This window comes from Moschus berezovskii, chromosome Y, assembly GCF_049115385.1.
Source record: "Moschus berezovskii isolate FMDL1 chromosome Y, NW_MosBer_1.0, whole genome shotgun sequence".
In the NCBI taxonomy this organism is placed as follows: domain Eukaryota; kingdom Metazoa; phylum Chordata; class Mammalia; order Artiodactyla; family Moschidae; genus Moschus; species Moschus berezovskii.
The window spans coordinates 73,733,343-73,760,513 of record NC_142489.1 but is presented as its reverse complement, the minus strand read 5'-3'; the positions used below and the strand labels follow the sequence as shown (position 1 = coordinate 73,760,513).

Sequence of the window (27,171 nt, the reverse complement as noted above, 5' to 3'; positions counted from 1 at the left end):
AGACAATTGATACTTAACTTCAGACTTCTTAAACATTTATTCACACATCTAAATTTTCTTCTGATTTATACTATTGTTTTAAAAATTTAGACAAAATTTTAGTAAAGATGCAAACATTTCCTTCAGGTTTTTAGAGCCTTGCCAAACCTTCTATACACTGCTTTCAAAAATAATATGTAATATTGTTAACCTAAATATAAAGCAGGTAAGGCTTGCAATGGAGAAATACCATACTGCTTAATTCTGAATGCATTCGTGTGCAAAGACTACAAAGGGAAACTTTAAGCAAACAGCACAATTCACCTTCTAAACAAGAAACAAGTGTTTTTATGCTCGTTTAACCCACCAGTAAAATAAACAATAACACTTTACAAAACATACTCAGAAAATTTAGACATTAAATTTAAAAATTTTAACTTCTATCTTTCAACCAGCAGTAACAAGTATGAGATTACTTTGAATGACTCTATTTTTCAACTTATCTGAATAATTCTATTTTTCAATTTATCTGAAAATTCATGGAGGTGAAAGTTTACAGCTCTTCCCTCCAAAACCAACGGTTTTCTTCAGCAATACTCAAGTACCAGTTAAAACAGAAACTCACAAAAAATTTTCCCATGCCAAGAAAACATTTTTAGTACCTGTTTCTGCCTACTCTTTCAGATCGGCTCCCCCCATGACCTCCCCTGGAAGCCTCACAACCTGAGCTACTGTATGACTCACGAGGAGGAGGGTACACCCTATCCTTGGAGGATGGAAACCCTTGTTCTTGTCTTCCGCCACGGTCACGACCACTTAAGTAGGTATCACTTCGGCTGCTTGAGTAACTTTTCCGACTTCCTCCATATCTGTCTCTTGTACTGCTATAATCATCATAGCGACTGCTTCTGCCATAACTCAGAGGTGGACCTCTTCCTGATGGAGCACCACGGGAGCCCCCTGTGAAATCAGTAATTGATAAAATTATAAAACTTTTCCCGTTACTTCTATAACATGACTGTAAAGTACTAAATCTTTGAAAGGATAGCCTTTATCTGCCTCTCTGGTGAAGATATGAATTAGCAGCAGTGGTGAAGGGGCTTTCACATTTATTTAAAAGAGCAGTACTTTTTAGTTCCAGTAGTTGAGAAGGCAATGGCAACCCACTCCAGTACTCTTGCTTGGAAAATCCCATGGGTGGCGGAGCCTGGTAGGCTGCAGTCCATGGGGTCACTAAGAGTCGGACACATCTGAGCGACTTCACTTTCATGCACTGGAGAAGGAAATGGCAACCCACTCCAGTGTTCTTGCCTGGAGAATCCCAGGGACCGGGAAGACTGGTGGGCTGCTGTCTATGGAGTTGCACAGAGTCGGACACGACTGAAGTGCCTTAGCAGGAGTTTAAATGTTAATTTTTTGGAAAAGACTAAAATTTTGAACTTCATAATGTTCCTGTGTTTCATACTCTCAACAGCACTTTTGCTTTTAAAAATGTTACAATAATTTTTGTGATTAAAAAATGTGAGCTGCCAAATTATCCTTCATATCATTTGAAATGACAGATCAAAAATAATTCAAAGACCTTCAAACCAATCAATTAGGTAGAAATTACATTTTATTTTCTGAGAAAATAGAAGTAAACTTGAGTAAATGATGTAGATCTAGCATGTCAATTCTAATTTTGTCATTTGTAAGCTGTAACTGTACTCTTACCATAACTCTTGTATGAATCCCTGTAGGAGCCTCCACTTCGATGTTCAGAATAATCTCTATCACGGTTTCCACCATAGCCATCACGATCACTACATTTAAGAGAATTAATGTTATAATTAACCATTTCCATAAGTTATTTGATTAAAAACAGAATTGTTTGTAGTACCTATGTCCTCTAGAGGAATAATCATCTCGAGAACTTGAATGGCCATAATCACAGTATGCATAGTCTCTAGACGGTGGAGCATAATCCTCGGTGTCTCGCGAACTTGAATAATCTCTGCCTGAGAAACTTAAAACAAACAAACAAAATTAAATGACAAGAATTCAGAAAGAAAGTTTTAAATGTGCAAAGGACTTCAATATACTTTTCCTCAAGGAAGATATATAATTATGAACAAGAATATAAAACACTGCTTAACATAATTGTATTTTAGGGAAATACAGTTTCTCAATCCGAATGAGATATCTACTCTGCACCTAGCAGACAGGCTATATATATAGAGAGATATTTTTTAATATAAAATATAAAACATCAAGTGTTTGTGAACATGCAGAGAAACTGAAATCCTGTGTGTGCATGGTAGAAATATAAAGCTGTGTCAGACTCTTAGAGACCTTGTGGACTGTAGCCCACCAGGCCCCTCTATTGATGGGACATTCCAAGCAAGAATTTGCAGTAAGTTGCTGTTTTCTCATCCAGGCAATCTTCCCCACTTCGGGACTGAACCTGAGTCTCTTGCATTGGCAGCAGTGCAGTTATGGAGATGAACGGTTCCTTAAAATACTGAAGTTACTGTACGACCCAGGAATTCCAATTCAGAGTTTACACCAAGAATTGAAAACAGGCACTCCAATGTTTGTACACATTAACTACAAAGATGGATAAACAAACCATGTTAACTATACATACAATGGTGTTAACCCCCACTCAAAACCTGAAGTACTGACTCATGCTTCAGCAAGGATTATCTTTGAAAACACTCACACTAATGGAAAAGCCACATATTAAAGGTCACATATTGTTAGGGCTTCCCCGGTGGCTCAGTTGGTAAAGAATCCGAGTGCAATGTGGACGACCAGGGTTCAATCCCTCAGGAAGATCCTCTGCAGAAGGGAATGGCTACCCACTACAGTATTCTGGCCTGGAGAATTCCATGGATAGCGGAGCCTGGCAGGCTACAGTGAACGTATGATATATTCAGGATTAGGTAAATTTACAGACACATGATATAGGTGGGTGTTTACTAGGGATACAGGAGGATAAAAATGGGAGCAACTGCTTATGGATTTTGTTTTGGGGTGATTAACTATTTTGGAACTGAACAGAGAGAGTGGTTGTAGAATTCTGAGTATTTTAAATGCTACTGAATTGTTCACTTTTAAAATTTTGTTAGATAAATTTTACCTCAACAAAATGAACTATGACTTAAAAATGCATGTATTTTATTTTTCTTTACCTCTCTTTAGTAGCACAACCATTATCTCTTGGTGACACACAGTTATCTCTCCGAGAAGACATTGGCTCTCTATGAGGACCTCCTCTGTAATTTTCTCTCCGCAATACTGGACCTTTAATTTTAAAATGCTTACATAAGTATCTCAGAATTGAGAGTAATAGTTCAAAGAAAAAAAAAATCAAAAGACTGGTATCTTTCCTCTCTCCAAAACAATTTAAAAAAACTACTTATAAAATCCCATTAATGCACATTTAGTTTGCTTTATACATGTAATTCCTGAACACTTTATTTTCTGACACCATCTGCTCCGTGTACATTTTGCATAATCCTTAAATTACAAGTAATAGAATCTCTCAAAACTTGAGTAAAATCTAATTAATTTTTGAAAACTATTATCACATATTCAATCACAAAGTAGCTGATTCTCTCCTAATGGTGATAAATTTAACATAAACCGCAACCTGAATTACTGACCTTTCTAAACAATAGTGCTTTTGAGTTCAACTACTTATTAGTAATAAAGGGCGCACTTGAAAAATGCTGCCTCTTCCAAAACAGGAAACTAATTCCCATAAATAATGTTCACTTCTTGTGCTAATTCTTACTAATTCCTGGTGGTCAGACTTCTCTTGTTTTGTTTGCTTACCGGGCTAATAGTCTAATGAAACTTTAGTTTTCTCAACTTCTTTACTATTTTGAAATCAATACCATATTACACTTGGCTTCAATAATAGTCTATACATAAAATGACAATTTGATAGTGATTCAAAGTTTTTAACTGTACCAGGAGTCAAACAACAAAGTAAAAATATGTCAAGAATCCAAACTAAAGTTAATATGGCAAATTTCAGTTAATGTTTATAATTACATGAACCAGGTAGCCAATATAACAGAGCTAAAAGATTCTACATTCCAAAATGCTGACTCATAGGATATTAGTTTTCATAAAAATACTTGACCTTGAAACTACATGAAAACTCCTACTAAGCAGCAAATGTTAGCAACTTAAAAAAAAATTCTGAGGAATTCTCTAGCAAGCTTCAGTTCAGTTCAGTCGCTCAGTCGTGTCCGACTCTCCGCGACCCCATGAATCACAGCACGCCAGGCCTCCCTGTCCATCTCCAACTCCTAGAGTTCACTCAAACTCATGTCCATCAAGTTGGTGATGCCATCCAGCCATCTCATTCTCTGTTGTCCCCATCTCCTCCCACTCCCAGTCCCTCCCAGCATCAGATTCTTTTCCAGTGAGTCAACTCGTCGCATGAGGTGGCCAAAGTATTGCAGTTTCAGCTTTAGTATCAGTCCTTCCAATGAACACCCAGGATTGATCTCCTCCAGAATGGACTGCTTGGATCTCCTTGCAGTCCAAGGGACTCTCAAGAGTCTTCTCCAGCACCACACTTCAAAAGCATCAATTCTTCGGCAATCGGCTTTCTTCACAGTCCAACACTCACATCCATACATGACCATGGGAAAAACCATAGCCCTGACTAGACAGACCCTGGTTGGCAAAGTAATGTCTCTGCTTTTTAATATGCTATCTAGGCTGGTCATAACTTTCCTTCCAAGGAGTAAGCGTCTTTTAATTTCATGGCTGCAATCAGAATCTGCAGTGATTTTGGAGCCCCCCAAAATAAAGTCTGACACTGTTTCCACTGTTTCCCCGTCTATTTCCCATGAAGTGATGGGACCAGATGCCATGATCTTCGTTTTCTGAACGTTAAGCTTCAAGCCAACCTTTTCACTCCCCTCTTTCACTTTTAGATTTAAAGGAAATGTCTTCCCCACTTCTATGTTAATCACCTACTACACATCTAAAATTAGATGCTAAAGAATTATTTTCCAGCTGTGAATCAACAAATAAACTAGTGATCAGTAAACATGTGCATCTTAAAGTTAAGCATTCATTTTAAAATTGCTCACTTTTACTAAGAAACAACAGTCCCTATATTATATAGCGTTTACCTTGTCCTTTCATTCCACTACTGGTTCGCCCTTGAGCAGAAGGAGCAGATCTTTTAGGAGAAGGACCTTCACATCTTGAGGATGGTCCTCTTTTAGGTGGATAAGTTTCTCTTGAAGAGCTCATATTGCGACTATATCCATTATCACCTGTATTTCAGTGAAATCTTTTAAGTAGAATAAACATTAAGTTTCGCTTACTGTTTATAGATATTTACTAAAGAACTACCATTGCCTTCAGCATTCGTATTTGCCTAAACCAATAAAACTAATTCCTCAAATGATACATCAGTTAGTACAATTCAGTTTGAAAAATTTACGAAATGAGTCAAGAACCACTGCTGTGATAGTAGTCTGAAGAGAATAAAGGAGGTGGAGAAAAACAAGGATAAAATAAATTTTTAAACACACTTGGAGGAAAATGATAATAATTCATACTATTCTGGTATCAAAAAAGCTTTTTAAAAAAGTAACACAATAGGGCGGCGGTCCTAAGACAGCGAAGGAACAGAAGAGGGAGACCACTTCCTCCACAAATTCATCAAAAGAGCATTTGAACGCTGAGTAAATTCCACAAAACAACTTCTGAATGCCAGCAGAGGACATCAGGCACCCAGAAAATCAGCCCATTGTCTTCGAAAGGATATACAAAAGAGGTAAGGATGGAGATCTGTCCCAGAAAGGGAGTCTAAAAAAAGAAAGAAGGTTCCAAACACCAGGAAACATTCTCACTGGCGAGTCTGTGGCAAGCCTTGGAAACTCAGAGGGCAACATAACTGGGAGGAAAAATAAATAAATAATTAAAACCCACAGATTACATGCCCAATGGTAACTCCCAGTGAAGAAGCAGCACAGACGCCCATATCCGCCACTAGCAAGTGGGGGCTTGGCAGGGAGATGCGGGCTGCATTGCTTAGAGTAAGGACCGGACCTGAAGGCCCCGAGGGCAATCTGAGGGAGCTAACTTGAGATAGCAAAGCAGACTGTGGGATAGATATCCTGCAAAAAGGCAAAAAGCCCAAACCTAAGACACCGCCAGACCTGCTCACAGAACAAAGGACTGAGCAACTTAGCCAGCTGCGGATGGCCAATCCCCCACCAAGACAGGCAGGAGAGGGCAAGCAGAGCTGTTTAAGGGGGCAATCAAGGCCCCACAGAGGCATCATCTACCAAACTGCAAGCAGGCTTCGATGATAACCAAGTTTTCTTGGGATTCTGGACGGTTGACAATAGCCTGAGAGGGTACGCCAGTTGTATACCCAGAAAACCGAGAAGCAGGGCCCGGGGAGGTGATAAGTCACAGCGACTGCGCTAGCCAAACACCTGGCCACCTGAGCTGCTCAGACTGGGGAAGGGCCCAAAACGCAGGCCCAACCAAGTCTGCGCCTTTGAGGAGTACTACCTGAACCTAAGCGGCTTTGACCTGGGAAGTGCATGCTACCCAGGGCCTGCCTCAGACAGTTCCTGGCAGAGCAACCTAGAGCTTGAGCAGTATAGAGAGGGAAAGTACACACGCTGTGAGCGGGGGCAAACCCAGTGTGGCCGAGACACTGCGAGCACTCCCCACAAATGCCAGTGATATCTGTTTGCAGACTTCCTCCTTCCCCACAGCACGACTGAACGTGAGCCTAAAAAAGTGTCCACCACCACCCCCTTGTGTCAGGGCAGAAGCTAGACACTGAAGAGACCAGCAAACAGAAGAAGCTAAAACAGAGGGAACGGCTTTGGAAGTGACAGATGGAGAAGTCTTGAGGCTACTGCAAGAATAAGACTGAAAACCAGAAGTAGGAGGCTTAAGTCCAAATCCTGAGAACAGCAGAGAACTCCTGACCCCATGGAACATTAAGCGATAGGAGCTCATCAAACACCTCTATACCTAAACTGAAATCAAGCACTACCCAAGGTTCAACAAGTTCCAGAGCAAGCACACAAAGTTCCAGAGCACAGCACACAAATTCTCCAGCCACACAGGAACATAGCCCTTAGCCTCAATATAGAGGCTGCCCAAAGTCACTCCAAACGCACTGACATCTCATAACTCATTACTGGACACTTCATTGCACTCCGGAGAGAAGATATTAAGCCCCACCCACCAGAACACCGGCACAAGCTTCCCTAACCAGAAAACCTTGACAAGCCACACCGTGCAATCCCACCCACAGAGAGGAAACTTCATAATAAAGAGAACTCCACAAACAGACAGAAGACGGAAAGGCCACCCCACCCACAGCAATATAAGCAAGATGAAGCGTCAGAGAAATACCCAGAAAGTAAAGGAACAGGATAAATGCCCACCAACCCAAACAAAAGAGAAAGAGACAGGAATCTACCTGATAAAGAATTCTAAATGATAGTGAAAGTGATCCAAAATCTTGAAAACAAAATGGAGTTACAGATAATTAGCCTGGAGACAAGGATCAAGAAGATGCAAGAAAGGTTTAACAAGGACCTAGAAGAAATAAATAAGAGTCAATATATCATGAATAACACAATAAATGAGACCAAAACACTCTGGAGGGTATCAACAGTAGAATAACGGAGGCAGAAGATAGGATAAGTGAGCTAGAAGACAGAATGGCAGAAATAAATGAAACAGAGAGGAAAAAAAGTAAAACGAATTAAAACAAACGAGGACAATCTCAGAGACCTCTGGGACAATGTCAAATGCACCAAGATTTGAATCACAGGAGTACCAGAAGAAGAAGACAAAAAGACAGACCTGAGAAAATACTTGAGATAATAGTTGAAAACTCCCCTAAAATGGGGAAGGAAATAATCACCCAAGTCCAAGAAACCCAAAGAGTCTCAAACAGGATAAACCCAAGGTGAAACACCCCAAGACACATATTAATCAAATTAACAAAGATCAAACACAAAGAACAAATATTAAAAGCAGCAAGGGAAAAACAACAAATAACACACAAGGGGATTCCCATAAGGATAACAGCTGATCTTTCAAGAGAAACTCTTCAGGACAGGACGGAATGGCAGGGCATACTGAATGCGTTGAAAGAAAATAACTTACAGCCCGGATTACCGTACCCAGCAGGGATCTCATTCAAATATGAAGGAGAAATCAAAAGCCTTACAGACAAGCAAAAGCTGAGAGAATTCATCACCATCAAACCAGCTCTCCAACAAATGCTAAAGGACCTTCTCTAGAAAGAACACAGAAAGAGTGTACAAACTCGAACCCAAAACAATAAAGTAAATGGCAACGGGATCATAGGTATCAATAATTCCCCTAAATGTCAATGGGTTGAATGCCCCAACCAAAAGACAAAGACTGGCTGAATGGATACAGAAACAAGACCCCTATAACCCCTATATATGTTGTCTACAAGAGACCCACCTCGAAACGAGGGACACATACAGACGGAAAGTGAAGGGCTGGAAAAAGATACTCCTCGCAGAGACCAAAACAAAGCAGGAGTAGCAATACTCATATCAGATAAAATACACTTTAAAACAAAGGCTGTGAAAAGAGGAAAAGAAGGACACTATATAATTATCAAAGGATCAATCCAAGAAGACAAAACAATTATAAATATATATGCACCCAACATAGGAGCACCACAATGTGTAAGATAATGCTAGCAATTGAGAGGGGAAACTAACAATAACACAATAAGAGTGGGAAACTTTAATACCCCACTCATACCTATAGATAGATCAACTAAACAGAAAATTAACAAGGGAACACAAACGTTAAATGATACATCAGACCAGTTAGACCTAATTGATACCTGTAGGATATTTAACCCCCAAACAATCAATTTCACCTTTTCCTCAAGTGCACACGGAACCTTCTCCAGGATAGATCATATCCTGGGTCATAAATCTAGCCTTGGTAAATTCAAAATAATTGAAATCATTCCAACCATCTTTTCTGACCACCATGCAGTAACATTAGCTCTCAGTTACAGGAGAAAATCTATTAAAAATTCCAACACATGGAGGCTGAAGAACACGCTGCTGAGTAACCAACAAATCGCAGAGGAAATCAAAATATGCACGGAAACGAATGAAAATGAAAACATGACAACCCAAAACCTCTCGGACACTGTAAAAGCAGTGCTAAAGGGAAGGTTCATAGCAATACTGGCATACCTCAAGAAACAAGAAAAAAGTCAGCTAAATAACGTAACTCTACACCTAGAGTAATGAGACAAGGAAGAAATTAACAACCTCAGGGTGAGAGGAAGGAAAGAAATCTTAAAACTCAGGGCAGAAATAAATGCAAAAGAGACCAAAGCAAAAATCAACAAAGTCAAAAGCTGTTTTTTTTTTGAGAGGGTAAATAAAGTTGACAGACCATTAGCCAGACTCATCAAGAAACAAAGGGAGAAAATCCAAATCAATAAAGTTAGAAATGAAAATGGAGAGATCACAACAGACAACCCAGGAATACAAAGGACCATACGAGACTACTATCGGCAATTACAGGCCAATAAATGGACAACTTGGAAGAAATGGACAAATTCTTAGAAAAGTACAACTTTCCAAAACTGAACCAGGAAGAAATAGAAAATCTTTAACAGACCCATCACAAGCACAGAAATGGAAACTGTAATCAGAAATCTTCCAGCAAACAAAAGCCCAGTAATTCTACCAAAATTTTAGAGAAGAGCTAAGGAAGGTTATGACCAACCTGGATAGTGTATTAAAAAGCAGAGACATTACTTTGCCAATAAAGGTACACCTAGTCAAGGCTATGGTTTTTCCCGTGGTCATGTATGGATGTGAGAGTTGGACTGTGAAGAAAGCTGAGCACCAAAGAATTGATGCTTTTGAACTGTGGTGCTGGAGAAGACTCTTGAGAGTCCCTTGGACTGCAAGGAGAGCCAACCAGTCCATTCTAAAGGAGATCAATCCTGGGTGTTCATTGGAAGGACTGATGCTAAAGCTGAAACTCCAATACTCTGGCCACCTCATGCGAGACTTGACTCACTGGAAAAGAGTCTGATGCTGGGAGGGATTGGGGGTGGGAGGAGATGGGGACGACAGAGAATGAGATGGCTGGATGGCATCACCGACTCGGTGGACATGAGTTTGAGTGAACTCTGGGAGTTGGTGAAGGACAGGGAGGCCTGGCGTACTGTGATTCATGGGGTCGCAAAGAGTCGGACACGACTGAGTGACTGAACTGAACTGAACGCCTCTCCTGCTCAAATTCTTCCAGAAAACTGCAGACGAATGTAAACTTCCAAACTCCTTCTATGAGGCCACCATCACCCTAATACCAAAACCTGAAAAAGATACCTCAAAAAAAGAAAACTACAGGTCAGTATCACTGATGAACATAGATATAAAAATCCTTAACAAAATTCTAACAATCAGAATCCAACAACACATTAAAAAGATCATACATCATGACCAAGTCGGCTTTATCCCAGGGATGCAAGTATTCTTCAGTATCCGCAAATCAATCAATGTAATACACCACATGAACAAACTGAAAAATAAAAACTGTATGATTATCTCAATAGATGCAGAGAAAACCTTTGACAAAATTCAATATCCATTTATCATACAAACCCTCCAGAAGGTGGGAATAGAAGGAACATTCCTCCACATAATAAAAGCTATATATGACAAACCCACAGCAAACATTATCCTCAATGGTGAACACTTGAAAGCATCTCCCCTAAAGTCAGGAACAAGACAAGGGTGGCCACTCTTACCATTACTGTTCAGCATAGTTTTGGAAGTTTTGGCCACAGCAATCAGAACAGAAAAAGACATCAAAACATTCCAGATTGGAAAAGAATTAAAACTCTCACTATTTGCAGATGACATGATCCTCTACACAAAAAAACCCTAAAGACTCTACCAGAAAACTACTAGAGCTAATCAATGAATATAGTAAAGTTTCAGGATATAAAATCAACACACGGAAATCCCTTGCATTCCTATACACTAATAATGAGAAAATAGAAAAAGAAATTAAGAGAACAATTCCATTCACCGTTCCAACGAAAAGCATAAAATCCTTAGGAATATACCTACCAAAAAAACCAAAAGGCCTTTATATACAAAACTATAAGACACTGGTGAAAGAAATCAAACAGGATACTAATAGATGGAGAAAATACCATGTTGGTGGATTGGAAGAATCAATACTGTGAAAATGACTATACTGCCCAAAGTTATCTATAGAGTCAGTGCAATCCCTATCAAGCTACCAATGTTATTTTTCACAGAGCTAGAACAAATAATTTTACAATTTGTATGGAAGTACAAAAACATCGAACAGCCAAAGCAATCTTGAGAAAGAAGAAAGGGGGGAATCAATCCACCGGACTTTAGGCTGTACTACAAAGCCATAGTCATCAAGACAGTATGGTACTGGCATAAAGACAGAAATATAGAGCCATGGAACAAAATAGAGAGCCCAGAGATAAATCCACACACCGATGGACACCTCATCTTTGACAAAGGAGGCAAAGATATTCAATGGAGAAAAGACAATCTCTGTAACAAGTGGTCCTGGGAAAACTGGTCATCCCCTTGTAAAAGAATGAAACTAGAACACTCCCTAACATCATATACAAAAATAAACTCAAAGTGGGTTAAAGACCTAAGTGGAAGACCAGAAACTATAAACTCCTAGAGGAGAACGTAGGCAAAACACTCTCTGACATAAATCACAGCAGGATCCTCCATGAACCACCTCACAGAATATTGGAAATAAAAGTAAAAATAAACTAAGAGGACCTAATTAAAATTAAAACCTTCTGCACAGCAAAGGAAACGATGAGCAAGGTGAAAATACAGCTTTCAGAATGCGAGAAAATAATAGCAAATGAAGCAACTGACAAATAATTAATCTCCAAAATATACAAGCAACACCTGTAGCTCAAATCCAGAAAAAATAAACGACCCAATCAAAAAATGGGCCAAAGAACTAAACAGACATTTCTCCAAAAAAGACAAACAGAAGGCTAACAAACATATGAAAAGATGCTCAATGTCACTTCTAATCAGAGAACTGCAAATCAAAACCACAATGAGGTGCCATTTCACCCCGGTCAGAATTTCTGGCTGCTATCCAAAATTCTACAAGCAAAAAAGCTGGAGAGGATGTGGAGAAAAGGGAACCCTCCTACACTGTTGATGGGAATGCAAACTAGTGCAGCCACTACGGAGAAAAGTGGGGGAGATTCCTTAAAAATCTGGAAATAGACCTGCCATACGACCCACCAATCTGACTCCTGGGCATACACACCGAGGAAACAAGAATTGGAAGAAACAAATGTACTCCAATGTTCAATGCAGCACTGTTTTTAACAGCCAGGACATGGAGGCAACCTAGATGTCCATCTGCAGACAAATGGATAATAACGCTGTGGTACATATACACTATGCCGTATTACTCAGCAATTAAAAGAATACACTTTAACCAGTTCTAATAAGGTGGATTAAACTGGAGCCTATTATACAGAGTGAACTGAGCCAGAAATAAAAACACCAACACGGTATACTAACACAAATATATGGAATTGAGAAAGATGGAAACAATAACATGGTATGCGACACAAAAGAGACACAGGCGTATAGAACAGTCTTATGGACTCTGTGGGAGAGGGTGAGGGAGGGATGATTTGGGAGAATGGCAATGAAACATGTATATCATCATATGTGAAATGCATCGCCAGTCCAGCTTCGATCCATGATACAGGATGCTCGGGGCTGATGCACTGGGATGACTCTGAGGAATGATATGGGGAGGGAGGTGGGAGGGGAGTTCAAGATGGGAAACACATGTACAACCGGTGGATTCATGTCAGTGTATGGCAAAACCAATATAGTATTGGAAAGTAATTAGCCTCTTAATTAAAACTGTTTATAACAGATAAAAAAAGGATACATTTGAATCAATTCCAATGAGGTGGATGAAAATGGAGCTATTATACAGAGTGAAGTAAGCCAGAAAGAAAAAAACCAATGCAGTATACGAACACAAATATATAGAATTTAGAAACATGGTAACGATAACCCTGTATGCGAGACAGCAAAAGAAACACAGATATATAGAACAGTCTTTTGGACTCTGTGGGTGAGGGAGAGGGTGCGATGATTTGGGAGAATGGCATTAAAACATGTATATAACCATATGGGAAATGAGTCACCAGTCCAGGTTCAATGCATTATACAGGATGATCGGGGCTGCTGCTCTGAGATCACCCAGATGAATGATGTGGGGAGGGAGGTGGAAGCAGGGTTCATGATAGGGAACACATGTACACCCGGGGAAGATTCATGGCAATGTAAGGCAAAACCAATACAATATTGTAAAGCAATTCAGGTAAAGCAATTAGCGTGCAATTAAAATTAAATACATACATACATACATATATATATAAAGAATACATTTGAATCAGTTCTAATGAGGTGGATGAAACTGGAGCCTATTATACAGAGTGAAGTAAGCCAGAAAGATTAACACCAATACAGTATACAACACATATATTGGAATTCAAAATGATGGTAATGAGAACCCTGTATTCGAGACAGCAAAAGAGAAACAGAGATGTAGAACAGTCTTATGAAGTCTGTGGGAGAAGCCAAGGGTTGCATGATTTGGAGAATGGCATTGAGACATGTATGTTATGATATGGGAAAAGAATCACCAGTCCAAGTTCGATCCATGACACAGGATGCTCGGGGCTGGTGCACTGGGATGACCCCGAGGAATGATATGAGGAGGGAGGCGTGAGGGGATTTCAAGATGGGGACACATGTACAACCGGGTGGATTCGTGGCAGTGTATGGAAAAACCAATATAGAGTATTGGAAACTAATTAGCCTCTAATTGAAATTTTTTATAAACGATAAAACATGAATACATTTGAATCAGTTTTAATAAGGTGGATGAAACCTAAGCCTACTATACAGAGTGAAGTAAGCTAGAAAGAAAAACCAACACAGTATACTATCACATTTATATGGAATTTAGAAAGATGGTAACAATATCGCTTTATGTGAGACAGCAATAGAGACATAGATATAGAGAACAGTCTTATGGACTCAGAGGGAGAGACAAGCAAGGGATGATTTAGGAGAATGGCACTGAAACAAGTATGCCGACATACGTGAAATGAATCATCAGTCAGGTTTGATGCATGATACAGGATGCTCGGGGCTGGTGCACTGGGATGACTCAGAGGGATGATATGGGGAGGGAGGTCGGAGGAGGGTTCAAGATGGGGAACACATGTACACCCAGGGCCGATTCATGTCAATGTATGGGAAAACGAATTCAATATTGTAAAGTATCAGCTTATAATTTAAATTTTAAAAAAGAATATATTTGAATCATTTCTAATGAGGCGGATGAAACTGGAGTCTATTATACAGATTAAAGTAAGCCTGAAATGAAAACACCAATACAATATACTAACACACACATATGGAAATTAGTAAGATGGGAACGATTACCCTGTATGTGAGACAGAAAAAGAGACACAGATATATACAACAGTCTATGGACTCTATGGGAGAGGGCGAGGGTGGGATACTTAAGAGAATGGCACTGAAACATGTATATTATCACATGGGAAATGAATCGTCAGTAGAGGTTCGATGCATCACACAGGATGCTCGGGACTGGTGCACTGGGTTGACCCAGATGGATGATACGGGGAGGGAAGTTCGGCGGGGGGCGGGGGGTTCAAGATGTGGAACACCTGTGCACTCAGGGCAGAATCATGTCAATGTACAGCAACACCAATAAAATATTGTGAAGTAATTCGCCTCCAATAAAAATATTTTTTTTAGAAAAAGTATACATTTGCATCAGTGGAGAAGGAAAGGGTAGCCCACTCCAGTATTCTTGCCTGGAGAATCACATGGACGGAGAAGCCTGGTAGGCTACAGTCCATGGGTCGTAAAAGCGTTGGACACGACTGAGTGACTGAACGGAATGGACGGAATGAGGTGGTTGAAACTGGAGCTTATTATACAGTGAGAAGTAAGCCAGAAAGAAAAACACCAATACGGTATACTAACACATTTATACGGAATTTAGAAAGATGGTAATGATGACCCTGTACGCGAGTCAGCAAGAGTCACAGATATATAGAACAGTCTTATGGAACCTGTGGGAGAAGTCACGGGTGGGATGATTTGGGAGAATGGCACAGAAACATGTATATTATCATATGTGAAACGAATTGCCAGTCCAGGTTCAATGAATGATACAAGATGCTCGGGACTGGTGCACTGGGAAAACCCAGAGGAATGATACTGCGAAGAGGGAGGGGGTTCAAGATGGGGAACACATGTACACTGGGGCATATTCATGTCAATGTATGGCAAAACCACTACAATATTGTAAAATAAATAGCCTCCAGTTAAAATTTAGAAAATGACTACACTGAATCAGTTCTAATGAGGTGGTTGAAACTGGAGCCAATTATAGTGTGAAGTAACCCAGAAAGAAAAACACCAATATAGTTTACTAATCATATATATGGAATTGAGAAAGATGGTAACAATATCCTATATGTAAGACAACAAAAGAGACTCAGATATATACAACAGTCTTATGGACTCTGAGGAAGAGGGCAAGGGAGGGATGATTTGGGAGAATGGCATTGAAACATGTATATTATCACAGGTGAAATGAATCTCCTCCACTCAGGTTTGATGCATGATACAGAGTCCTCAGGGCTGGTGCACTGGGATGATTCAAAGGGATATTATCAGGAGGGAGATGGGTTCAAGATGGGAAATACAGGTACACCCAGGGCAGATACATGGCAAAGTATGGCAAAACCAATACAATATTGTAAAGTAATCAGCCTCCAATTAAAATTTTTTGAAAAGATTAAAAAAAAAGAATACATTTAAATCACTTCTACTGAGGTGGATGAAACTTCAGCATATTTTACACAGTGAATTAAGCCAGAAAGAAATACACCAAAACAGTACACTAACACATATATATGGAATTTAGAAAGATGGTAACCATAACCCTGTACGCGAGACAGTAAAAGAGACACAGATGTATAGAAGAGTCTTATGGACTCTGAAGGAAGGGCAAATTTGGGATGATTTGGGAGAATGGCATTGAAACATGTACATTATCATATGTAAAATAAATCCCCAGCCCAGGTTTGATGAATGAAACAGGATGCCCGGGGCTATCGCACTGCGATGACCCCAAGGGATGATATGGGGAGGGAGGTCGGAGGGGGGTTCAAGATGGGGAACACATGTACATCCGGAGCGGATTCATGTCAATGTAAGACAAATACAACACAATATTGTAGACTAATTAGCCTCCAATTAAAATTTTTCAGAAAGGATAAAAAAAAGTAACACATTTGAATCAGTTCTAATGAGGTGGACGAAACTGGAACCTATTATACATAGTGACGTAAGCCAGAAAGAAATACACCGATACAGTGTATTAAAGCATATATATGGAATTTAGAAAGATAGTAACAATAACCCTGTCTGCGTGACATCAAAAGAGATACAGATATCTGTTACTGTTACTATACAACAGTCTTATGGACTCTGTGGGAGAGGGAAATGGTGGGGTGATTTGGAAGAATGACATAGAAACATGTATATTATCATATGTGAAACGAACTGCCAGTCCAGGTTCGAAACATCTTATAGGAAACTCGGGGTTGGTGCTCTGGAATGACCCAGAGGAATGATATGGGGAGGGAGGCGGGAGGGGGATTCAAGATGGGGAATGCATGTTCAGCCAGGGCAGATTCATGTCAAAGTATGGCAAAACATATACAATATTTTAATTAGCTTCCAAGTAAAGTTTGTTTTTTCTTTTTAAGATTAAAAAAAAGAGAATACATTTGAATCAGTCTAAATGAGGTGGATGAAACTGGGGCCTATTATACAGAGGGAAGTAACCCAGAAAGAAAAACACCAATACAGTATACTAATGCATATCTATGGAATTTAGAAAGATGGTAAAAACAGCCCTGTATGTGTGACATCAAAAGAGACACAGAAATATACAACAATCTTATGGACTCAGTGGGTGAGGGAGAGGGTGGGATGATTTCACAGAATGGTATTGAAACATGTATATTATCATATGAGAAACGAATAGCTAGTCCAGGTTCGATGCATGATACAGGATGCTTGGGGCTGGTCCTCTGGGATGACCCAGAGGAATGACATGTGGATGGAAGTGGGAGAGGGGTTTAAGATGGGATACACAAGTACACCCAGGGAAGATTCATGGCAATGTAAGGCAAAACCAATACAATATTTTAAATAATTACACTCCAATTAAAATTAAATATAAATATATACATATATATATACATATACATATATATATATATATAACATTGAATCAGTTCTAATGAGGTGGATGAAACTGGAGCCTATTATACAGAGTGAAGTAAGCCAGAAGGAAAAACACCAACACAGTTTACTAACACATTTATATGGAATTTAAAAAAGATAGTAACAATATCCCTTTATGCGAGATAGCAAAAGAAACACATATATAGAACAGTCTTATGGACTCTGTGGGAGAGGGCGAAGTTGGGATGATATGGATGGATGGCACTGAAAAATGTATATTATCATATGTGAAATGAATTTCCAGTCCAGGTTCGATGCATGAAACAGGATTCTCTGGGCTGGGGCACAGGGATGACCCAGAGGGATGATATAAGGATGGAGGAGGGAGGGTGTGTTCAAGATCGGGAAGACATGTATGTCTGGAGCAGATTCATATCAATGAAAGGCAAAACCAATACAATATTGTAAATTAGCCTCCAATTAAATTGTTTTAAAAAATAAAAAAAAGAAGCAATTTGTAACTGTTCTAAAGACGTTGATGAATATGGAGCATATTATACAGAGTGAAGTAAGCCAGAATGTAAAACACCAATACAGTATACTAACACATATATATGAAATTTAGAAAGATTTTAATGAAACTCTTGTATGCGAGACAGCAGAAGAGACACAGATATATAGAACAATCTTATGGACTCTGTAGGAAACGGCAAGGGGGGATGATGCAGGAGAATGGCATTGAAACATGTATATTAATATATGTGAAAATGAATCGGCCATCCAGGTTCAAGGCATGGTACAGGATGCTCGGGACAGGTGCTCTGGGATAACCCAGAGGGATGATATGGGGACAGAGGTGGAAGGGGTTTCAAGATGGGGAACTTATGTACACCCGGGACAGATGCATGTCAACATATGGCAAAACATATACAATATTCAAAAGTCATTAGCCTCCAGTTAAAACAATATATATATAAGAATACATTTGAATCAGTTCTAATGAGGTGGATGAAACTGGAGCCTATTCCACAGAGTGAAGTAAGCCAGAAAGAAAAACACCAATACAGTATACTAGTCCATATATATGGAATTTAGAAAGATAGTAACAATAATCCTGTATGTGAGACAGCAAAAGAGACACAGATATACAGAACAGTTTTATAGACTCTGAGGGAGAGGGAGAGGGTGGGATGACTTGGGAGAATGGCATTAAAACATGTGTATTATCATATGTGATATGAATCTCCAGTCCAGGTTCGATGCATGATACGGGATGCTCGGAGCTTATGCACTGGGATGACCCAGAGGAATGATATAGGTTGGAGATGGGAGAGGGGTTCAAGTTGGGAAAGACATGAACACCCAGGGCAGATGCATGTCAATGTATAGCAAAACCAATACAATATAGTAAAATAATTAGCCTCCAAATAAATTTTTTAAAAAATATTTAAAAAGGGCAAAAAATTACAATTGAATCAGTTCTATGAGGCGGATGAAACTGGAGCCTATTATACAGAGTGAAGTAAGCCAGAAAGAAAAACTCCAGTACAGTATACCAACACATATATATGGAATGTAGAAAGATGGTAACAATAACCCTGTATACGAGACAGCAAAAGAGACACAGATATATACACCAGTTACGGACCCCGTGGGTGAGGGTGGGATACTTGGGAGAACGGCACTGAAACATGTATATCATCATAGGTGAAACTAATCGGCAGTCTAGGTTCCATGCATGATACAGGATATTCGGGGCTGGTGCACTGGGATGCTCCAGAGGAATGATATGCGTAGGGAAGTGGGACGGGGGTTCAAGATGGGGAACACATGTACACCCGGGTAGTTTCATGTCAATGTATGGCAAAACCAAAACAATAGTGTAATTGGCCTCCAATTAAAATTAACATAATAAAAAAAGAATGCATCTGAATCAGTTCTAATCGGTGGATGAAACTGGAGCCTATTATACAGAGTGAAGTAAGCCAGAAAGAAAAACACCAATACAGGATACTAACACATACATAGGGAATTTAGAAAGACAATAACGATAACCCTGTGTGTGAGACAGCAATAGAGACACAGGGCTGGTTGGGATGAATTGGGAGATTGGCACTGAAACATGTATATTATCATATGTAAAATGAATTGCCAGTCTAGGTTCGATGCAAGATACAGGAAGCTCGGGGTTGGTGCTCTGGGATGACCCAGAGGAATGATATGGGGAGGGATGTGGGAGGGGCATTCAAGATTGGGAACACATGTACTCCCAGGGTGGATTCATGCCAAGTATGGGACAACCAATAAAATAATGTAAATTAAAAAAAAAAAACATGTCACAAAGCTATTTGTACCTCATAGAGAAAGAGAGAATATTTTACATGAAATATACATTGACTTGAATCTATCCAAATATTAAGTCCCAATGTTGCACAAGTGAAACTAATCCATTCTTTTAAATAAACTATACTTCAAATAAATAAAATGTAACAATAATTAAGTCAAAACAATAAAAATATGCACCTAAAAATACAAACAACACCTTTTATAGGAAAATATGCAACTTTTCAAACAACCATGGATACATATATAATTTGATAAAAAAAAAAAATCCTGCTTATAATTGAATTCACACAGATCAATTCTGTTTTGTTCAAGCATAACCTTTAGTGTTAATTTTGAGTAAAAGGCTATGTTCTGTTCAAGTTTAACAGACGTTAAAAATACATGGTATGCAATGAAAAATTATCTTTTTATCTAACTAGAAAAATGTTGACAGATATATTCCAATTACACTTGGCAGAGTATAAGCTAGTAAACTTTTCCCCTCATCTCTTGAGAAAACAACAGGACTGTGTGATCTTATAATGAACACACGCTGTAACTGAACTTAAGATTTTCTAAAAATGGCACATCTGGTTGTCAAAACCAGAAGTGAAATTTTTTAAAGATTTGCTACTGTTAGTAGAAGAGACAAAGTTCATTAAATACATGGGAGTTTATGAATGGAAAGTGACTCCCTTCTTCTGTCTTACCAAGTAAAAACTTCTTTGAAAATCTCATATTACCATTTTCAATAACTCACTGTTCTCTAACACACACAAACATGTAAATATATATGTTTTGTATGTAAATATACATACAAAACAGATGCTTTTACATCTGCATCAAAGACAACTTTTCCAAAATGCAAATTATACTACAACAGAACCCAGGAACAAAAGCACCGTATCAAAATGACAGTGGATATTTGCATAGATTTGTCTGCACATTTATGCTCAAGACAAACACTATAAGGTCAGTCCAAAAATATGGAATTTTCACCCCTGAACTGTGGTTATCTGTTATGTAATCTTGAAAATTATCCAGTACTTTTTACAATACAGTAGGACTACTCTGAAAGTATATCAACGTAGTTTTAATTCTTTAAATAAAGTTATTTGCTGTAAGCTGGAAAATTCTAATGTATGATCAACAGAAATGAATTCTGTAGAAAAACTCTTAAAGAGGCATCAATAACAATGGTTAAAAAAAACTTAACAAAATTTAAGTGATTTCCCTGTAAGACGATAAACATTTTTTGCACATACGTAATTTTAAAACTACGACAATTCTTTACAACTTAGAAATAATTTTGATTATCAAGAATGGTAATTTCTCACCTAATATATTCTTATCGATTATTCTGCTCATTACCAATGCAATAAAAATTAAGGTTTACTAGATGTTCAAACTTAACAGGTTTTCAGTGCTATGGCATCCTTATATTTTAATACATTACCAAAGTGTCCTCCTTGAGACACACACCCTCTTGCTCCTCCTCCTTTTTCACATCTCAGATTTTTCGGATGGCCCCTTTTTCTTGCAGGAGGTTGAGATCTCAGTTTACCATCACTTTCAAATGATGGCTTATTGGCTTGTTCTACTTTGTTTTTCCATCCAAAAACTAAAAGATTAAGTACAGCATCACTAATGTTACATAAAATTTAACTTATTGTTGTAATGAGTTAAGTCAGTATTTTTTCCCCAAAAGCAAACATTTTTTTCCTGAAATGACTGTGTCCTTCCACATGATGAACATGACTTAATTGGCAATTGCCTTTCGTAAGTCATCCACCACAAAGCATATGCATTTACTATCAGAATTTCCGGCAAGGTTCTCTGGTATTAAAAGATGTGTATCTCTCCATTACCATGAAAAAGCACACATTTTTATTTTCTGTAACGTGCTTCATTTTAGTAATTTTTCCATTTAAAATTTGTTTCCCAAGGGTATGTAAAAGCATGCATATTACTTACAGTATTTACTCAAAATTATTGTTCCTATCATAATTACATTTTAGCATTTGTTCTATTAGACACAAACATAAAGAAAATTTCTCAATATAAGTGCTGCTCTGTATTTACTCTAGTTCTATTAATTTTCTTCCTTTTTCTTTTTTAAAACTAGGGTCCTTATTTGGTCTTTAACATTTCTTGCCTTACACAACTGTTTTATTTTGTGTTCCCAAATAGTTACCGTAATGCTACTTCATATTTTTCAGAAATGCTTAAACTTAATTGATCTTCCAATATCTGCCTTAATCTTTTACAGAGACCAAAGGGAGTTTTGAAAACCCAGCAGGAATCATACTATATAGACTCTTGTTATTTCATATTATTTTTGGAAAATAATTTTAAATCCTAAATTCCTACCAGGACTTCTGGCTGAAATGGGCTCTAGCTCAATATAATCAGCCTCAAAAGCCATGTTTTCCCATCTTAGGTCTTATTTTCTATTTTTTGGTTTAAAATATTTTCCACAAATTCATGCACTGCCTCCTTCCCAACGCAGGATTTAGCTTACATTCCTAGATATACCTAAAAATAGTATCCAAAACCCAATAAGCTCTACCAAAATTACTACTTCATTTTCCTTAACATTTCTGCATGTGAAATTAATGTTTCCTCTCGTACATCTTTTCCCTTCACCCTAGAATACCAGTGCTCAAGAAAATAAATACTTTGTCTCATCCATAACCATTAGTCAGCTACTAAATACAATCAATGCCTTACAATATAACACCTATTGAATAAAGAATAATTCAAGTGTAATTTCAGATTACATGTTCCTGTGGCTAGACAACTAGAACAAATTAAAAAACAGCAATTAGTTACCATCAAGTAGTCTCAAGGAAACTTTATCTCTGTGACCCAAAGCTGGGTCAAACTTAACTTTTAGGTATTACCATATCTGAAAAATGAAAGTACAAGGGTCAGCTTGTGCCACATGCCTGAAATATACTAGAACCATAACTATAGATAATAGGGAATTAATGTAGTCACACTAAGGGAATGTAGAAGTTTTAGAGATAATTTAACAATTAACAGGATATCATGAGTACAAAAGCCCATGACCCACAATACAAAATGGGGGAAATAGACTTTTTTATTTAATATAACAATCCACAGACGGGGAAATCCTGGAGCAAACACAGTGCTCTGTAACTAGCTAAAGAAGTGGGATGCTTATGGCTGATTCATGCTGATAGACTGCAAGAAACCAACACAATATTGTAAAGCAATTCTCCAATGTTTAAAAACAGTTCTGCCTCTAAGGGACAAATTTTCATTCGTAACACTGAAACAGTGAAGACTGACTTAAATAGAAAATGCCAAGACTTAAAATACAGAATGGAATACCGGTAGAGTGCTGAAGGTTAAAACCTATTTGTGTTTACACTTGAATGCTAATAGAAGACAGATTTAACCTATTTTGTTACTGCTGGGTATTAACTTCAATCTCTTCCCAACCAGAGGATCCAGTGTTTATGTGACAAAAAGGAGAGTGAAGCCTTACAGAGCATTATACTATTGTAACAATAAAGAAATCTATAAAGAGTACTAGATGAAGAACATTCATTATTAAGACTTACCTTTCCATTCATTCCTTTGGCAGCATCCTTTGCATCTGCCGGGCTCTCAAAACTAATGAAAGCAAAGCCTCTCGACTTGTTTGTGTTCCGATCCCTTATCAAGAGAACTGTAATATACATAAATCTTTTTAATTTAAAATGTCACATAAAACTGAACTTTATTGTTTTCAAAATAATCACTCCTTTGACGCTTTCTCATAAGACCCCTTTAACATACTTGAATGTTATCAATAGAGTACAAACTTTTGAAAGTTACTTAAAAGCAACAAAAATCTATATATTATTTTATATATGATATAAAAACACCACACAATTTGATTTTTATGTATAACTTCTAGTATTTTAAAAACTAACAGTAAATAATCTCAATAATTCTACAATTACCATATCTTATTCTTTTTCATGTCCCAGGACCATTAGTACATTTTAAAAGCACTCTTTTCTTCCCTTTTCAGTAAGAGGAGACCCTTTCACTGACTGCCAAGTGCTTAATCAATTAAAAAAAAAATCTCAAACTACTCAAAGTATACATATGCTTTAACGACTTAATGTATATTGATTCTACAGTTACCTTCCATAATGTGACCGTATTTCCCAAAATCAGCTTCAAGGGACTTCTCCGTTGTTTCAGCACTGAGGCCTCCTATGAAGAGTTTTCCAGGCCTATCTGCTTCCATCGTTTTACTGTTAGGTGGCAAAAAATATGCCAAAAAACTAATCATGAGCCAAAATGTTCAAGTGTCATTAAAAAAAAAAAAAAAAAAAAACTTAACTTTAAAAAATGTTTACTAAAAAGACAAGAAAACTTGTAACGCAAAAAGGAAAACAAGCGCTGAACTAACGAATGACGTTTTTTACAGATGACAAAAGCCTGGAAGTTTAAATTACATTAGACGGCTGCTGTAAATCTCTTTTGAGCTGCACTATTTAAAGGTTTCATTCATTAAAACCTAAATACTGTATCTAAGTTTTATAACATGTGCATAAATTATACTAAACAGATTTTCAAATTTCCTCCATTTTCTCACGTTTATATTCATTACCCTACAAATAATCTTTAAAATACACTTACATTCAAAAACTTCTGCAATACTAAGTCATAAAAGCCACAAAAGAATAAAATACTTTGCTGAGGGAAATTTAACCTGTGGGCATTTGTGGTAGAGTAAGAATCATGGCGCCAAACTGAATAATGTAAACTTTTACGAACATTAAAATTTGACCGTTTTTGTTAAAATAATCAACAGTTCGACATTTGAAAACTTTAAAGTCATGTAAGTAAAATGGTTAGGTATATTGGTTAAGTTTTCCAACTACTGTCACTATCTCAGAGAAAAACTGTTTAAAGAAGTGCACGTGAAACCAAACGGAGCCTCGGCTGTTACATCGCGATGCACAATTTGCACACCCAAGGCAAGGGAGAAAACCTAAGTTATACACCAAAGCAATATCCCACGACTAGCAGCCGGAAGCCGAGAGAGAAAAGCTGGATTACGCACCAAAGCAACAGGCCCCACAACTAGCAGCCCCAAGCCAAGGGAGAAAAGCCGGTTTGCACACTGAAGCAACAGTCTAGCGCACTAGCCGCCCCAAGCCAACGTGGGTGGGGGGTTGCGGGGGCGGACCGAATTACACACCAGTGCAACATTCAGCCCGGAGAAGGAAATGGCAACCCACTCCATTGTTCTTGCCTGGAGAATCTCAGGGATGGCAGAGTCTGGTGGGCTGCCGTCTATGAGTCGTTCAGAGTCGGACACGACTGAAGCGACTTAGCAGCAGCAGCAGCAGCAGCCCCAAGCGGAGGGAGAAAAGTCGCGTTACCCACCAAAGCCGCATTCCACACAACGACCAGCCCCAAGCCAATGTAAAAAAGCCGAATTACACACCAGAGCAACCTTCTGCACGATTAGCAGACCCCAGCGAAGAGAAAAAACACGTATTACACACCGAAGAGGCAATTCGCCCAACAGGCCCAAGCAACCGAAAAAAAGCCGCATTATTCACCAAAGCAACATTCTGCAAGACTAGCGGCCCCAAGTGGAGAGAAAAAAAGCCGCACCAAGGCAATATTTCGCCAGCAACCAAAGCAAACTTCCACATGACTGCTGCTGCTGCTGCTAAGTCACTTCAGTCGTGTCCGACTCTGTGTGACCCCACAGACGGAAGCCCACCAGGCTCCCCCGTCCCTGGGATTCTCCAGGCAAGAACACTGGAGGGGGTTGCCATTTCCTTCTCCAATGTGTGAAAGTGAAAAGTGAAAGTGAAGTCGCTCAGTCGTGTCCGACCCTTAGCGACCCCACGGACTGCAGCCTACCAGGCTCCTCCATCCATGGGATTTTCTAGGCAAGGGTACTGGAGTGGCTTGCCATTGCCTTCTAGCGAGTTCATTTCTACTTTTCACTTTCACACATTGGAGAAGGAAATGGCAACCCACTCCAGTGTTCTTCCCTGGAGAATCCCAGGGACGGGGGACTTCCCTGGTGGGCTTCCGTCTGTGGGGTCACACAGAGTCGGACACGACCGAAGTGACTTAGCAGCAGCAGCAGCAGTCCCAAACCAACGGAAAAAAGCCGCATCACACACCAAAGAAACACTATGCGAGTAAAAACAAGAGCCGCATTACACACCAAAGGAACACTACGCGAGAAAAAACAAGAACACACCAAAGTAACACTAGGCGAGAAACGAAAGTAATATTCCACGCGCTTAGCAGCCCGAAACCAACGGAAAAAAGCCGAACTGCAAACCAAAGCAACATTGCACGAGAAACCAAAGCAACATTCCACGTGACTAGCAGCCCCAAACCAACGGAAAAAAAACGAATTACACACCAAAAGCAGCCAAGATTCCGCACTAGTAGCCATAAGCGGATGGAGAAAAGCCCAGCGTTATATACCAAATTAAAGAAAGCAAAAGCAGCTTTCTCAGTCCCAGGAAGGAGTATATGCCCAGTATATCTTCCCACGGCCAACATCCAGACGTTTCAAACCCCCTTCTTTGCCCACCCCCACCCTCCCGTCCATCCCCCAGCCCTCCATTCAGACAAAAGGACTCTCCACCTTCACTGGCTTTCCATGGCTACTTCAGGCACTGATTCTCCAAGGAATAAAAATTAAAGATACTTTTCAAGAATTAAACTGATAAGACTTTTCAGGAGAAGGTACACACACACACACACACACACACACACACACACACACACTTCACTCAGTTATTAGTTCTTACAGGAAAAGGCCTGACAGGAAAAAATCAGTCTGAGTTACCATTTTTCTCCAGTAAACACGGACGCTATAACTATAAACATGTTCTCGTAGGGTCTAAATCTGTTTTCCAATCTTAAAATGTGCAACTCCGTACCTTTTTTCGCCTCGTTCTTGCGAACACGCAACACCAACCTTCCTCAGCTGACCGCTAGCTAAACTACCGTTGAAGGCGGCCGTGCCTCTTCCGTCAAGAGCATAAGGAACCGGATGTATGGCGCCAGGAGACGAGCGTAAGAAACCCGGATGTATAGCGAGCTGAGCCTCAGGGAAAGTAGGACAGGAAGAGAATACAGAGGCGGGGGAGGGGTAAATGGAGACCTTTGAGGGAAAGTCTAAAAAATAATAATAAAAGAAGAAGAGCCAAGTGTTCTACGTTTCTTTTTTAATGAATAGATTTACCACTCGCCTTAACTTAATTACTATAAAATACAGAAGAGAACTTTCACCATCACATGTTTTTCATAATTTATTGCCGTCTCAAATGTCGCCAATATGATCACGCTTGCCTGGCATATTCTTTAGTTGCGTGTGATTTTCTTTTTTCTTCATACAAAACAAAAGTAATAATAAAATTAAGAAAACATAAGG

The 27,171-nt window shown here is 38.9% G+C and overlaps 1 protein-coding gene across 3 annotated transcripts; it reads right to left on the bottom strand.

The window, feature by feature from the left end:
• Nucleotides 1–519: 519 nt before the first annotated feature.
• LOC148773161 (RNA-binding motif protein, X chromosome-like) lies at nt 520–23,997 on the bottom strand. Of its 3 annotated transcripts, XM_088834433.1 has the most exons (9): nt 23,892–23,997; nt 23,317–23,427; nt 21,187–21,351; nt 5,118–5,264; nt 3,153–3,264; nt 3,104–3,114; nt 1,859–1,991; nt 1,693–1,781; nt 520–939 (listed from the first exon to the last, which is right to left on the bottom strand). In XM_088834433.1, the coding sequence occupies exons 1-9, from the start codon at nt 23,995–23,997 to the stop codon at nt 635–637; spliced, it is 1,179 nt and encodes a 392-aa protein (XP_088690559.1). In that variant the 3' UTR covers nt 520–634. The 3 variants fall into 3 exon arrangements, with proteins under 3 accessions (XP_088690559.1, XP_088690558.1, XP_088690557.1); XM_088834432.1 differs by lacking the exon at nt 3,104–3,114 and having other exon boundaries at nt 1,859–1,984; nt 5,112–5,264; XM_088834431.1 differs by lacking the exon at nt 3,104–3,114 and having other exon boundaries at nt 1,859–1,984.
• Nucleotides 23,998–27,171: the final 3,174 nt, after the last annotated feature.

Excerpts from the sequence above, each read along its gene's own strand:
- LOC148773161 (XM_088834433.1), bottom strand. The coding sequence starts at position 23,997 with ATGGAAGCAGATAGGCCTGGAAAACTCTTCATAGGAGGCCTCAGTGCT. Across the intron at positions 5,265-21,186 it reads GTCTCAAGGAGGACACTTTG|GTGATAATGGATATAGTCGC; the intron begins GTAATGTATTAA and ends ACTGAAATACAG. Across the intron at positions 940-1,692 it reads GGATTCATACAAGAGTTATG|GGGGCTCCCGTGGTGCTCCA; the intron begins GTAAGAGTACAG and ends CTGATTTCACAG.